Here is a 13,511-nt window from a genome sequence, read left to right on the forward strand (position 1 = left end):
CTAGACCAAGAAAAAGTATATGACTGTAAATTCACCCAGAGTTTGAAATGTCAGACACTCAGGGCCATGCTTTATCCCTTATTTCTACTTCTGACAGACAAAGATCTTTTGAAAATAGGTAAGATAGTAAAGAGGAGATGTGAATTTGATTTTCAAAATAATTAATACATAAAGTGCTGGATCTGACAGCCTTAGAGAATGAAGCCCCCTGTTCACAGAACAAACTTGTGCACATTCTCCTACTCTACCTTTCCATCTTACACCTCCCCATCCTTTCCTGGGGAGATTATCAGATTTCCAGCCCTTCAACTCCCAAATTTCCTCATGAGATTGTAAACAAGTATCTGAAGGAGTGGTGCTTAGGTATCAGTTACATGTAGAGCTGGCCTGAAACTTGATAGCTTCACTTCCAATCATCTGGCAGACAGTAGCATCATAAACTTGGTTTTCAAACAGTTTAAGGACTCCGTAGTAGCATACCATTCCCACAGGCCTGCTAACCTCTCCATAATGGATTGCAATGTGGTAATGCAGTCCTGTGAAACGGCATTCTACACAGCTTGTAAGACGTGTCTACTTGCTAAATGGCAACATCTAAAGTGATTCTTGCAGAATGTTTCCAATCTGAATCATATTGCATGTGAACATCAGCCTGCAGAATTAGTTCTCAAAGGTTGTCTTCCTACATGAAATTTCACAGGTCACCTAATAGATATTTGTATTTGTAAGCTCATCAAAGAGAGCTAAGACTTCATGTGGCACAGAATTTCAGGTCCTAGTTAAGACTGAGGCATAAGAATGTTGAAGCAGGGAAAGTTCACAGTGACACAGCTCACGTTGCATGCATTTCTCACAGGAAAAGAATTTAGTGACATGAAATGTATGCACCAAATCTCAAACTGGCAGAAGTTGACCTTCTGTTTGAAATGCTGTTCCTTTGCTTGCCTCAGACCTGCTTGCGTCAAGTCTGAGGAGTATGTAAGGTGATCATTGAGTTTCTCCAATTGTTCACTTTCAGTATTTTCAGTCATTCTTGGCAGCCCTAGAGACACCATATGCAATGACACTCCAAGTAATGAGCTGATATTCAACTGTCCCATTAAGAGGTGGGAACAGAAATGAGCTAGAGTAGGATTTTCTCATCACAAGGCAGCGACACACTGGAAGTGTGTGTAGCCTGACTTCTGTGCATGTGGGTGGCTGCACTGTAAAGACTGAACTTGTCTGCACCATGATATCTTAAAATGTTTGGCTCATTTCCCACATTCTGTCTGTATGTCTGTGCTGTAACGGAAAAGCAGGTTTTGGAGTTGCACCATGCGTGAGGTATTCCATATTGCTGTATGGCTTCTGAGTATACTGCTACCTAAAGGACATTCTGTGGGCCGCCAATGTGAATGCCTGGTAATGTACTTATATTCTAAGCTTGCTTGGTACTAAGTACCTTGCTTGCTTAAAAGAACGTTTTCTGCAACCACAAATACATAGTCGTGGTATGGAAAATAGGGCAGACTAGCCTTTAAGGTATCTTCCAGGATATTCATAGCATAGAGGTTGTCTGTATTCTCAGGAAGCATGTTACTAGTCTCAATATTGGCTAATTCCTACAAGCTTCACAAAATCTGAAAGTAAAGGTCAGTCTCTCCTACATATTTGTATAGTCATTACGTGGAGTTACATATGCTGCTAAGCCTTGTATAAATACAGCATCTTTTCATCAAAATGTTTGGGTAGTTTTATTTAAAATAATCCTGTTTGTTAGAAGACATACAGTAATCTTTATAAATTCATAATAGCTATTAAACTGGCCTATAGTAGGTTGACCATTACAATGCCTTATTTGCACCACTGTTGAGGAAAACAATGTTTTACTGATAGGAAAATTAGAGAAGTTTGTATTATGCAAGTAGTCAGCTGTTATGTAATTTAAAGATACTGGATCAATGCAATCTTTATTTTGTATATGCTAGGAAAAATGAGGGTACAGTTGACCGTATAATATGATCAGCACATTGCAGCATCTTGCACTTGCACAGCCTTGCAGCCAAATCCCATTGCATAACCATCAGCAGTTTCTTTCTATGTATTGAAGTACCTATACAATTCCTTTCAAAAAATTGGTGGCCTGCAGAAAGCCACAATTTTGTATTATGATACAAGGAAATTACAAGCGTCACACCACATTTAAGAAAGAGCACCAGCATGCACTTTGCTCTTTGCGAAACAGCAAAATAAAGTCAATTTGAATTGTGGTATATTTTAGAGCTACATGTTTATGCTATACTAAGTAAGGAGAGGTACAAAGAAGGAGAGGGAAAGAAGGCAATATATATTCACTGCTGATACAGTAGTAGTCAGTATATTTAGTCCAAAGATGACTGTATCAGCAAAACCACAAAAACTTCTTCCACTTTTCTAATTTTTGCTCAGCATTACAGGAACCATGCCATAGCTAGCAGAATATAGACTGCACTGACAGAAAGTCCATCCCGAGTTGAGGACTGGTGCAGTTACCTAATGGCTTGTCACACTTGTCAAGGACCGAAAGCCAAGAAGTGTATAGGCACCAAATTCCCATTTGCAGCATTCCCTGATAAATGTCTGACTGCAATGTGGAAAGAACTGCAGGAGTCAGAAACTAGCCCCCACCTGTTGCCTGTAGCAGGCTGCTCTAAGCAGGGGATATGCAATGTTCCCTGCAAGCTCCAATTCTGTCATGGAAGAGCAAGCTCTTCGGCTTTAATCAAGGCTATAACATTAGTATGCCTCTAAGGACACTGTCAGAATCAGCTCTTGCACAAAAATTAGCCCAAACTTAAGAGATTTCAGGGTGCCAGTTTCAGCTGTGTTCCTTAAGAATAGCGCCATGCACAGATTTCATTGTGCTTCTCAATGTCTGACAGATATTGCCTGGGCCATCCAAAGACAAAAAACACAGAAGCAGCTGCAATGACTTAGTTAACTTCATTGTCAAATTCAAGAAATATGCCCTGTCTCAAGGCTGTAGTGTATCTGGCTAGGAATACAAACAGTATCATTTGACCACACAAATATTACAGTCCTACCCATCTTCTTTTAATCCTGACAAATGCAAAATTATTCCACAAATCAGGCGATGGGAGGCATAGAAAATTAAATGTAGTAAGCCAAGTTAAGCTAGAAATATAAGTGTTTCTAGAAACTCGTATGCTGTGTTTAAAGAGAAGGGCAGAGCAGATGGACAGAACTAACCCTGCAAGCAATGTAACTCCCAACAGCTCAGAGTTCTGGTACCCAAGAACTTCTCTACATCCTGCTCCCAATAAAGCAATTAGAAGGCCCTATTGATTTCATATGTCCTTTCTATAAGGCTACAAAAGCAAGAGCTGAAACTTTTGCATGCCCTTGAACTTTACCAAGGAGACAGGCTCAGTGATCTGCAGCATCTAAGATCCAGGATTCCCAAGATCCTATACAAAATAAGAACTGAAGTTTTGTGTATTGCTTTCAGTTTACTGGAGCAGAAACATTATGCCCATTCATGAATAGCTACTGCCAGAAGAGTTGCACTCTTTGAACTGTCGGTTTCTTTTCTCAAATAGGTTTTTGTTCTCTGAAAGTTACGCTCAGGTGCAGCTTTTCTAGCGCAGGAGAATGATAGACAGATTTCTGACTTCTCACATCCTGAGCTGTAAGCTCAGGGAGGAGGCGGCACTGGCTTTATTGTCACAATTTCTACCTGAAAGGCTTTGCAAATCCTTAATTGCTACACTGTGTCTGCAGAGCTATGTTATGCCCTGGACCCTCCACTGACAGGTTCTGTTCAGTGTACTAGGATGTCCAGTTCATAGCTGTGTAGTGGCTTTAATGGTACGTGTTAGGCTGGGCTGACATGGTGTCCTGGTTTGAGGCCAGGCAGATCCTCTCTCGCCCCTGAGAGGGGCAAAAGAATGACACTCATGCAGATGGATTGCAGAAGTGATGGGAAGTTTAAATGGAAAAGCAGTGTTTTACAGAAACTACAAGCCCAGTGAAGAAAGAATCCCAAAGCATACAGAGTGCCTTCCAGCACTCCCATCTCCCCACTTGAGTGTACACCCAAAACCCCCAAACCCCCAGGGCTCTTTCTATGCACACCCCCCGCCTGCTAGGCTAAATCTTATACTGTCCAGGTCTGAGACTGCCCCTCCCCCCTTCTCCTCCTGGCATTAAACCTAGCCAGGTCTAAGAGGCCTTGAGATACTCCCCCACCGTTACCCAATAGGGAGCAGAGAGGGAAGAAAGAGGAAGAGATTGACTTTGCAGCTGGATTTATAGGGCGCAGGGTATTAGGGTTGTGAAATATGCTGTTTCCTGTGTCCACCTACCGGGCTGGACCCTTGGGACACCGGAAGTGTAGCTTATGTGGCAGTAACAGGAGGCACCCAGCCTAAACTGCCACACATGGATAAGGCACAGAAATTAAACAGTCAGCGTTCAATCTATGAGTGAGGTGAGTGTTTACCATCCTTTATAGGCTTGTGCTTTGGGGAAGAAAAAAATAATTTCCACCAGGTGTGGTTAATTTGACATTATATTGACACAATCCAACAAGGAAAAGCTGTAGAAGTTGTAAAATGCATCAATGTTTCCAGTAATAAATTAGAGGAAAAAAAATTGACAGACCAAAAGGAAGCAATGACTTTAGTTTTCAAGTGAAAGATTTTCCAACCATCCCAGAAGTTTAGCTTGCAGGTCTTTTGTCATGAAAAGGAACACAGAAAATAATGTTCAGTTTGCTGAAGAATAACTGATACAGAAATCTAATCTGAAAAGAAATCCCACCAATAGGAAATTTAAGATTCAGGTTCAGTTCCATATAAAGAGTGTTTCGATTCTTCAATGTGATGAATTTCTGAATACCACTAAAGCTTAGCAAGTAAATAAGAGGTGATCATCACAACTTTTTATCAGTATATGTAATACTGTCTCCCATAGAGTGACTTCAATATCATGTGATTTTTAGACTTCTGTTTTCTACAAATAAGACTTATATTTTCATAAATAATAATTTATCTGCCTCTGGTTTTGTAAGTCTGTTCCAAAATACTTAAAATCTGATTTTCATAAGTGAAAATGGTCCATAGCTCGATGGATGAGTCAGTGGTTCAACAGACATGGAAAAACAGGCAGAAGAGCTATCTCACTTGTCCCTGTGCTTCAGACTCATGGCATTCCTGTCCTCTTCAAGTACTTTGGTAACCTGTACAGTCCTCAGGAGAATCAAGTCTCCAGTGGGAGGTTCTGTCACATACTAAGCAAAGTGAAAGGAGCTACTATGGTGATTAAGGCACCTATTCCCAAGCCAGAAACACTAGACACCTCTCCATCTAGTTGAAAATTTGGGAACCCGTAGAAAATACAGATATGACTGTAAGAAAGCAGATTGCCATTAACTGATAAACTTTTAAACTATCTCAATATTCAAGAAAATAACCAACTACTCTTGTATGGCTTGTTAAATTACATGAGGAAATTTGACCAAATGGGTTGTGCTAAATGATCTTAACATGAAAGAAAATTTATTAGCTAAAACCAAGCTTCACTTAGCATTAAATGTGTGTAATATTAAAGAGCTGGAGGAACTACTGGGAAGAATATGTTTTCTAGTAATTGGTTTGCTTTGCCTAACCACTGAGGCTCCAACAAACTGTTTACGTTCTATCATTATGTTTATACTTGTTCTGTCTTCCAGGATATGAGTAGAGATCACATTGAACTTGTAGAAATTATTTTACCTTCCCAGTTATTACCATAGATTTCTGTTCTGCTTGCAATAATGGGAATGTTTGTCCAATTCACCTACCATATGAATAAAAATGCAACCACTTATTTGAGAACAGGGATGCTGATGAAGGCAGTTCTCCTTCAATGTGTAGTATGCCATTTACAATAGAGATACTGTTGTGATAGGCATTTAATGAAGTCAGAGTAGTCCCTCTGAGGATGGCCTTGTCTGTCATTGGCTGGAAAGGATATTTAGAATTGCCCAAAGCCTTAGAAGCAGTTAAGCCAGTCCAAATCTAGAAGAGCACTACTTTTTAATGTGACTTTCAGAATAATAAAATGATGACTCTGTAAGGAGGTCCTTTATAGCTAAATGTTCCATGAAAATTGCCAGCAATAAACTTCAAAGCCCTAGTCAAGGAGTTTTAGTATCTAAAGTCCTTTCGTAAAGAAAATGTACCTGCTCTCCCTTTGAAAATGTTAATTGTGTCATGTACTTCAAGCACATCATTTGGATTTTCTTCTCGTAAGGTTGTTGTCAGTCAGACATTCCCTGAAAAGATGCAGGTTTAGGTTACAGTTATCTATTGAAAAGGTCTGTGCTGATCTTAAGCCCTATATTAAAGCTCTAAATTCCAAATCTAGAACATAACAGTTCCTAAAAAAAGTGACTTGCCTTGAAGGAACTATCATGAGCTCAGATGGTCAATAAGCATATGTATTTTGCAGTGTTGATCTTTCAGTGAAGCTTAATTTATTTCTGTACAGATTTTGAGGCCTTTTTCAGTTTAGTATGTCAACCTTTTAGAAGAAAGAGTGGATCAATTTAAGGTATACCCCCACACACACTGTAATATAAGCTAGGTTACCATTATAAATAATGCCTTTAGTCTAGAGCCCATTTTTATATTAACTATGAAAATGCAAGTACCTGATTAATGAATGATTGACTGACTGATTGATTTGTGGCAGTGGGCGGCCCCAAGCTTCAATGTGACTGATGACAGAGGATATTCACCAACCCACCACTCTGGGTCATGGCACGTTCAGCATACTCTCTCCCAGAGCCAAGAAACCAGAATCTATTCCCCAACCCAGGTATTCTGGCTGTCAGCTGATTAGTGATGAATTGTTACATTTCATGCATACTGAGATTTGTACCCAAGAGTTCTAGAGGAGGCATTTGTATCAAAAGTAACAAAGCCTTACTAGACTTTTTTGTTTAACTATACAATGTCATTTACAGAACTCTGTAGGTTCCAGATGGAAAGCATATCACTGTACTTATGAGAGCAGCCCGATTCATTTCAGTCATGTGTGTGGAGTTTTGCTCTAAGAACAGCATGTATCAGAGATGAAGACAAGTGCATTCAGTCAGTTGCCTGACAAGGTTTACAGCATTTCTCTAATCCCTTTTTTGATGGTCTGAACCTTTCAACACAAAGGCAGTTACTGATACACGCTGTGTTGCAATAACAGATTACATTTATCAAGCCCTTTGCTTCTTTTGTGGCCCAATGGCATCTTTAATGAAAAAGCAATAGCTGTTTTTCTCTCGGTAAGAGGATCCCAGGTAAACTAGAATATCTGTAGAAAAATTTGTGTGTTTAGGTGTCAATGAAGTTCTTGAAATGTTAGTTTTCAAAATTCCTATTAATAAGAACAATGGAGATTTCTTTCAGGCATAAGTACAGTTGGGAGAATTAGCATGGCTGGACTGTTTTTTTTGGTTGTTAGAAGCACTATTTAATTTCAGGTAATAAAATTTCATTTCCTTAACCAAGTGTTGTCTTTTCCTTCTAATACTTTTTTTTCTTAATAAAATGTGACAGTGTGCTAATACTGCAGAAATAAAATGCCTTCTACGTGTGCACAGCATTTAAGCAAGCCCGTGGAGAAAGCTTTATTTACATGAATGTATCTATGCACTATTTCTGGTAAAATATTTAGAGAATATAGGAATTTATATGGTTTTGCTAGTCACACAGGATATAGTAGTTATGCTGTTTTCTTTCTAGTTAATTTTTTTGTCCACTGAGTTTGCTTGGAGGAGAGGAGACATCAGAGAAGATCTCATTTAAACACTTTAGACAGAAATATCTTTCCATGTTAGGGTAAATCTTTTTTATCCTTAGCTAACATAATATGATAGTTAAAGCACAGCATTTTATCATCTGTTATATGACAGTACTTTCTTTTGTTAACCAGGAATTAAGTTAGTTCCTGAATTGATATTAAATAAAGGAAAAAGGGAGGATTTCTGTGGAATTAACATACTCAATTCTTTAAAAAGCATAATGTGAGCACTTCTAGAAGCTAGAGATTCTATAACCAAGATAGTAAAAATAATTGCAGTCCTCAAATATATACTTTCTTTTTCCTTCAGTCATTCTTGCCTAAAAATGTTATTCACATTTAAATGATCACTTTAAATGCAGCTTTTTATCAAATGACATTTTTGTTAAAATACTTCATCATCGAAGTCATTGGATTCAGTGTTTGAAAAATAAAAGTTAGTGTTACTTGGGGGTTTTGTATGTATTGAATTACTATTAATTCTACATTTTATGCTGTGTGTTAGTATGCAGTGTTCATGTAAGCTAGGTTTGCTTTTCTCAGTGCATGTGCAAATAAGAAGCATTTCTTCATTAAAACAAAGGCATATTTTCTGTGCCTCAGAATTTAACAGGTAGTAGCCAGAGATGAAAGAATAATCTTCTACTCTTTTGATAGTCTTTGTTAGGGACACAAAACCTCTTCAGTAAGGAATGATAACGCTAGTCTGGATTTTTGTTTAGCTTATTACCTTGATGCTACTGTCTTCAAAATAACTGTGTAGTATACACTTCTCATTTAACTTAGTTCTTCGTTTGATTGCATATCCCTTCCCAGAGACTGCTTTTTAAGAATCACTTCAAGCTTTGTCAAGTGAATGTTAACATTTGTAGCCTGCTTAAATAATACCCTATTTGTCTATACAATAGGAATTTGCATATCATGAGCAAAATCATGGCACCTAAAGAGTAAATTGTGCAAATAAATTGAGCTGAACTATATAGATAAAACTTTAGAAGTATTCAGAAGTATTCACACGTGGAAAAAAATGTGTATAAACTCTGGCTGAATTCTTAAAAAGGAAAGGAAAAAGGAATGGGAGAGATTCTTAGCATTTGGCCTAAGACAAATATGTTATCTTCATCTATCTGTGTTACTACTTTTGAATTCCATTATTTACTGTATAATAGTAGTTTTAAAAATAATGTTATACAGTTGCCCTTTTTTAACAGTTACATTCTTTGTTACACTCTCAAAAAAGGTTTATTTACTCCTAGTAGGTGATAGTATTATCACCTGTTATTCCTTTACTCATGTTTCAGTTATTTCAGTACTTATGTTTCCTTCTAAAACCTTTTCCATGTTGGCTGTGGTATGTTAGCAGTAACCTAAGATACAGTCTGTGCTGAACTGAAAATTCAAGTACTGATGACAGGATTTTCCTGAAACCAGCACAGGCTGGTTTACTGAATAGTATTCAAACAAATACAAAAACAAACAAACAGAACCCCAAATCAGATATGATGACTAAGCACAACTAAAAGCAAACTAATGGCCTTTTATTGCAAATGTTTGTATGTCTGTGTGTCAACTGCATGGTTTTTCCTGGCAAATACCTATATGTATGCATATATACACAAAAAGGGAGGGGGTGTATGTCTTTGTAAAAGACAGTGTGGACATAGAAAAAATGGACTTCAAGCATTATTTGTGAACAAAGAAAGCTTGGGAACACTTCAAGGAATAAACCTTGGTGTTTGAGATGTGAGCTTAAAAAGTGTCTGCAGCTCTGCTTGAATTTTACTTTTCCCATGAGGGCCTAAAATGCCTGATAATGCTTTCCTGTAACATTGAGAATTTAGCAAGCGGTAATTCAGCAACTAAACTTAGCAGTAATTCTCCTAAACTATCACTAAGAAGTGCTGAGAGGTGGCACCATTCTTACCCAAAACCTACTTGAGAGGTGCTAAACAGAGAAGGAAAGAATGAAATTTTGTCCAAACAGTTATCTAGGATGAGCCATACATAACCGTGACCCTAAAGTATTCTCAGCACTGATAGTGAGTCTCAGCTTTAGCTCATTTATGTGGAAACGAGATCATATTTTCCACTTGAAAACCAAAGTCCATTTTAAGGTTACAAAGCACAGATTTAGAAGAGGGAAATTTAATCTCATAGTTGTATAAAGTCTGTCTCTAAAGTACTCCACTCTTTGAACTTCTCTGAAGAAAGGAATATTTAAAATGCAGCCCAGGATTCAGTATCTTTGACTTAGAGCCTTCTTTCTGGAGGGAATTACGTAACTGAAGTTTCTGAAGTATCCTTAGGGAAGAGGTATGAGTAGGCATCCAGAATCTACAGGGTTATGCTGAAGTAGAAGGTCACATCTACAGACTTTTTTCCCCCCTCAAAAGTGCAGTTCCTCAGAATAAGATAGGATTTTAATCCCCAAATATAGAGTATAGATAACCTGAGAAAATCATCTGCGTGTCTGTTGGAGTTGGAACATTTTTATTCCACTTTAAAAAAATATTATTTTAAAACAAATATAAATAACATTAATTAATGGCAAACAAATTTTAGTTGGATTAGAAAGTCTTTCTGAAGACTTTCAAAAGTCTTTTAAAGATGCACATGGATAGAAACCAGTTTTAATTCTTGCCTATAATTTTCTCCAGACTTCATTCAAAGAATAGGATTTGTACCATTCAGAAGGAATAGAATTATTAATTAACTTACATGCTTGATGGTTTCCTGTCCAGGTTCAGACACAGATAAAAGAACCTGTAGTAAAGACTATGATTGAGAAACTGGGTTTCTCCCAGCAAACTTGAATGGATAGGTTCAATGGCCACTTACAATGCTGCAAATGAAACAGATCAGAAGAACTTTTACTAGTAGTAATAGCACACTTAAGCAGCACAGAGGGGATGGAAATGAAATTATACTTGTTACTATGATAATCAAAATTATTTTTTCTTTTCAGAGGTGGTCTTGTTCATGACCATCTTTTGCTGATGATCCTCTGGGTTGCTATGCTTATGCCATCATCACCCTGATTCTTCTGGGTCCTCTAAAGAGGCTAAAAGTGTTTGTTTAGTATGGCTAGTACATGTAAATTCAATCCAAGTTCAATGAAATACTAAGCTGGTACATCAGTATCCTACTTTTGATTCTTTGATGTTGTACATTAATAATGGGTGGGGAGAAAACACTTCTGGGAAGTCTTTCATATTTATCCCCTTTTCTCTTCCTAAAACTGCTAGCAGAATTTTTAGCATGGCCTAAATATGTCTGATGTTTCAGACTCAAAGAAAGGAACCTTATATTTTGGTAGGTGTCTATTTTGTAGGATGTGTACTTCATTTCCTCTCTGATACAATTTGTTTTGATAAAAGACCTCTAGCTATGTCTTCCTGCAGAAAAGAGAAATGAAAAGTTTCAGTGGCAGTTCCCAACTTTTTTTTATTACTTTTAATTTTACAAAGGGCTTTTAGAGAAAAGTTGTGGTTCCTCTAAAATCAGAGTTGTAGGCTTTGGTCCAATACATAGAATTTAAATAGAATAAACCAGGTTGGAAGAGACCTTCAAGATCATCATGTCCAACCCATCAACCAATCCAACCCACCTAAACAACTAACCCCTGGCACCAAGCACCCCATCAAGTCTCCTCCTGAACACCTCCAGTGATGGTGACTCCACCACCTCCCCAGGCAGCCCATTCCAATGGGCAATCACTCTCTCTGTATAGAACTTCTTCCTAACATCCAACCTAAAGCTCCCCTGGCGCAGCCTGAGACTGTGTCCTCTTGTTCTAGTACTGGCTGCCTGGGAGCAGAGACCAACATCTGCCTGTCTACAACCTCCCTTCAGGTAGTTGTAGAGAGTGATAAGGTCACCCCTGAGTCTCCTCTTTTCCAGTCTAAGCAGCCCCAGTTCCCTCAGCCTCTCATAGGGCTGTGTTCCAAACCCCTCACCAACTTCGTTGCCCTTCTCTGGACTCGTTCCAGCAAGTCAACATCCTTCCTAACCTGAGGGGCCCAGAACTGGACACAGTAGTCGAAGTGTGGCCTAACCAGTGCAGTGTACAGGGGCAGAATGACCTCCCTGCTCCTGCTGGCCACAGCATTCCTAATGCTGCATTCCTAATACTACATTCCTGTTTGAGTTAGCAATACTAAAACTCATACTTGTTGAATCAAAAACTCTTACAGGTGTTTCAGTAAAAAATAATATGCATTTCTTATTATTCATGTCTAAATGTGTTTTGGTAAACTACATGTTGAAAGCAGTGTATACTTAAAACTCATGCGGCTTAGAAGTAAATCACTCAGTTCTTTAACTCTCTAGTTTAATTGTATTTACGCAAGAACTTTTGACCTTTTGACAATATGTGATTGTTCTAAAAGGATGATTCCTTGTTTATCAGGCAGTTACTCATTTGAATAAAATGATTCTAGTTTACAGCCACAGTGCCACTCTTCAGAAAGCCCAGAGTCCTAATGGTTCTTGATCACAGTCAGTATCACTGATCTTATACTGTTCTTCACCCTAAGGGACAGCAGTACATACACATTTATCATAATGATTTTTTTGTTTCTGTTTTTTTACGTTTACAGGTGTAATATAGGAGTGGTACTTGGTTGATTTTGCAATCTAAGCCATGAAAATAATCAGAGGTGTTGATTAGTATCTAGTCTTTGTGAGAACAGTAAGCTTAAGAAACTGACCCTGACAATGAAATAGTATTTGTCCTACTCCTGAGATTTTGCAGCTAAGAGCCAGAGTTTGCATTTCAAGGACATAAACATGTTAAGATAGGTGAAATTTCAGTACTAGAATGAAAATTAACATATAAGTAAAATACCAGTTGTAAACACTTGGTTTGGATGCAAGGTTTTTTGTTCTTACAAGGTATAAGCAAAAATAGTTCTTTGTGATCTAACCATTTTAATTATACCTTATACACCTTGTATGAAAATAAGAGAACAGATATTTTAGCTGAAGAGACAAATACTGCCTTCATTTCCTCTAATATATATTAATACCATTTTACCTCTGTTTAATAGACACAGTATTGTTTCCAAAGTGAATTTATTTCATTTTATTCCAGGGTTTGGAAAGGTTAATAATTTAGTTGCATACAACCTTGGCAAAATGAATAATGAACTCTACTGTATCTGAAGTCTTGTCCTTCGTGCTTTACCTTACATACGATTTCCTCTTCTTACATCTATTTTATTCATCAGATTAGGTCTTTCAATCTTCACAACTCACACAACAGGAAATCAATAATTAATTATGGATAGGGAAAGCAATGCCTCAGTGATTTCCTGATACATCTCAGAGTTGCATTGTGTAAAACAACCAGGGATAGCTACCTATCTGGTTCTCACTTTGATAGATTTGACAAGTAATTAACATATCTCCCCCTTATCATGTCTCTCTTCATAGCTAAAATCAAGGGATGAGGAGTAAAACAACAGTAGAGATATGTGACCAGAAGGTGATAACACAGCACGCACACACAAAAGGCATTTTAAAAAGAGAAAACTGGCCGAGTCCATCTGTGGTGTTATCAAGTTTAAAAACTGGGAAATACTTTAGAAGAAAGTGATGCCTCAGGCTCTGTCATGACAAGAGAAAAACAGGGAGAGAAAATACTCCAAATTATTTTGGGCTGGAATGTTGACAACAGGAGAATAATGCCA

General features: G+C 37.8%; 1 protein-coding gene across 9 annotated transcripts in view; it reads left to right on the top strand.

Annotated features, from left to right (window-relative positions):
- Positions 1-13,511, top strand: part of CTNND2 (catenin delta 2) — a 587,661-nt gene that overhangs the window by 552,725 nt on the left and 21,425 nt on the right. For 7 of the 9 annotated variants that reach the window (XR_010990241.1, XM_068161999.1, XM_068162005.1 and 4 more), the window contains one exon: positions 6,718-6,843. The exons of the other annotated variants lie outside the window; for them this stretch is intronic. Coding sequence is in view for 6 of the 7 variants with exons in the window: in XM_068161999.1 (XP_068018100.1) it covers positions 6,718-6,843 (126 nt within the window). In the remaining variant the exon portion in view is untranslated. The remainder of the gene's footprint in view (positions 1-6,717; positions 6,844-13,511) is intronic. 9 annotated transcript variants of the gene reach the window in all.

Source organism: Melanerpes formicivorus, unplaced genomic scaffold (genome assembly GCF_026170545.1).
Source record: "Melanerpes formicivorus ecotype bairdi unplaced genomic scaffold, bMelFor1.0.p_v2 SCAF_61, whole genome shotgun sequence".
Classification (NCBI taxonomy): domain Eukaryota; kingdom Metazoa; phylum Chordata; class Aves; order Piciformes; family Picidae; genus Melanerpes; species Melanerpes formicivorus.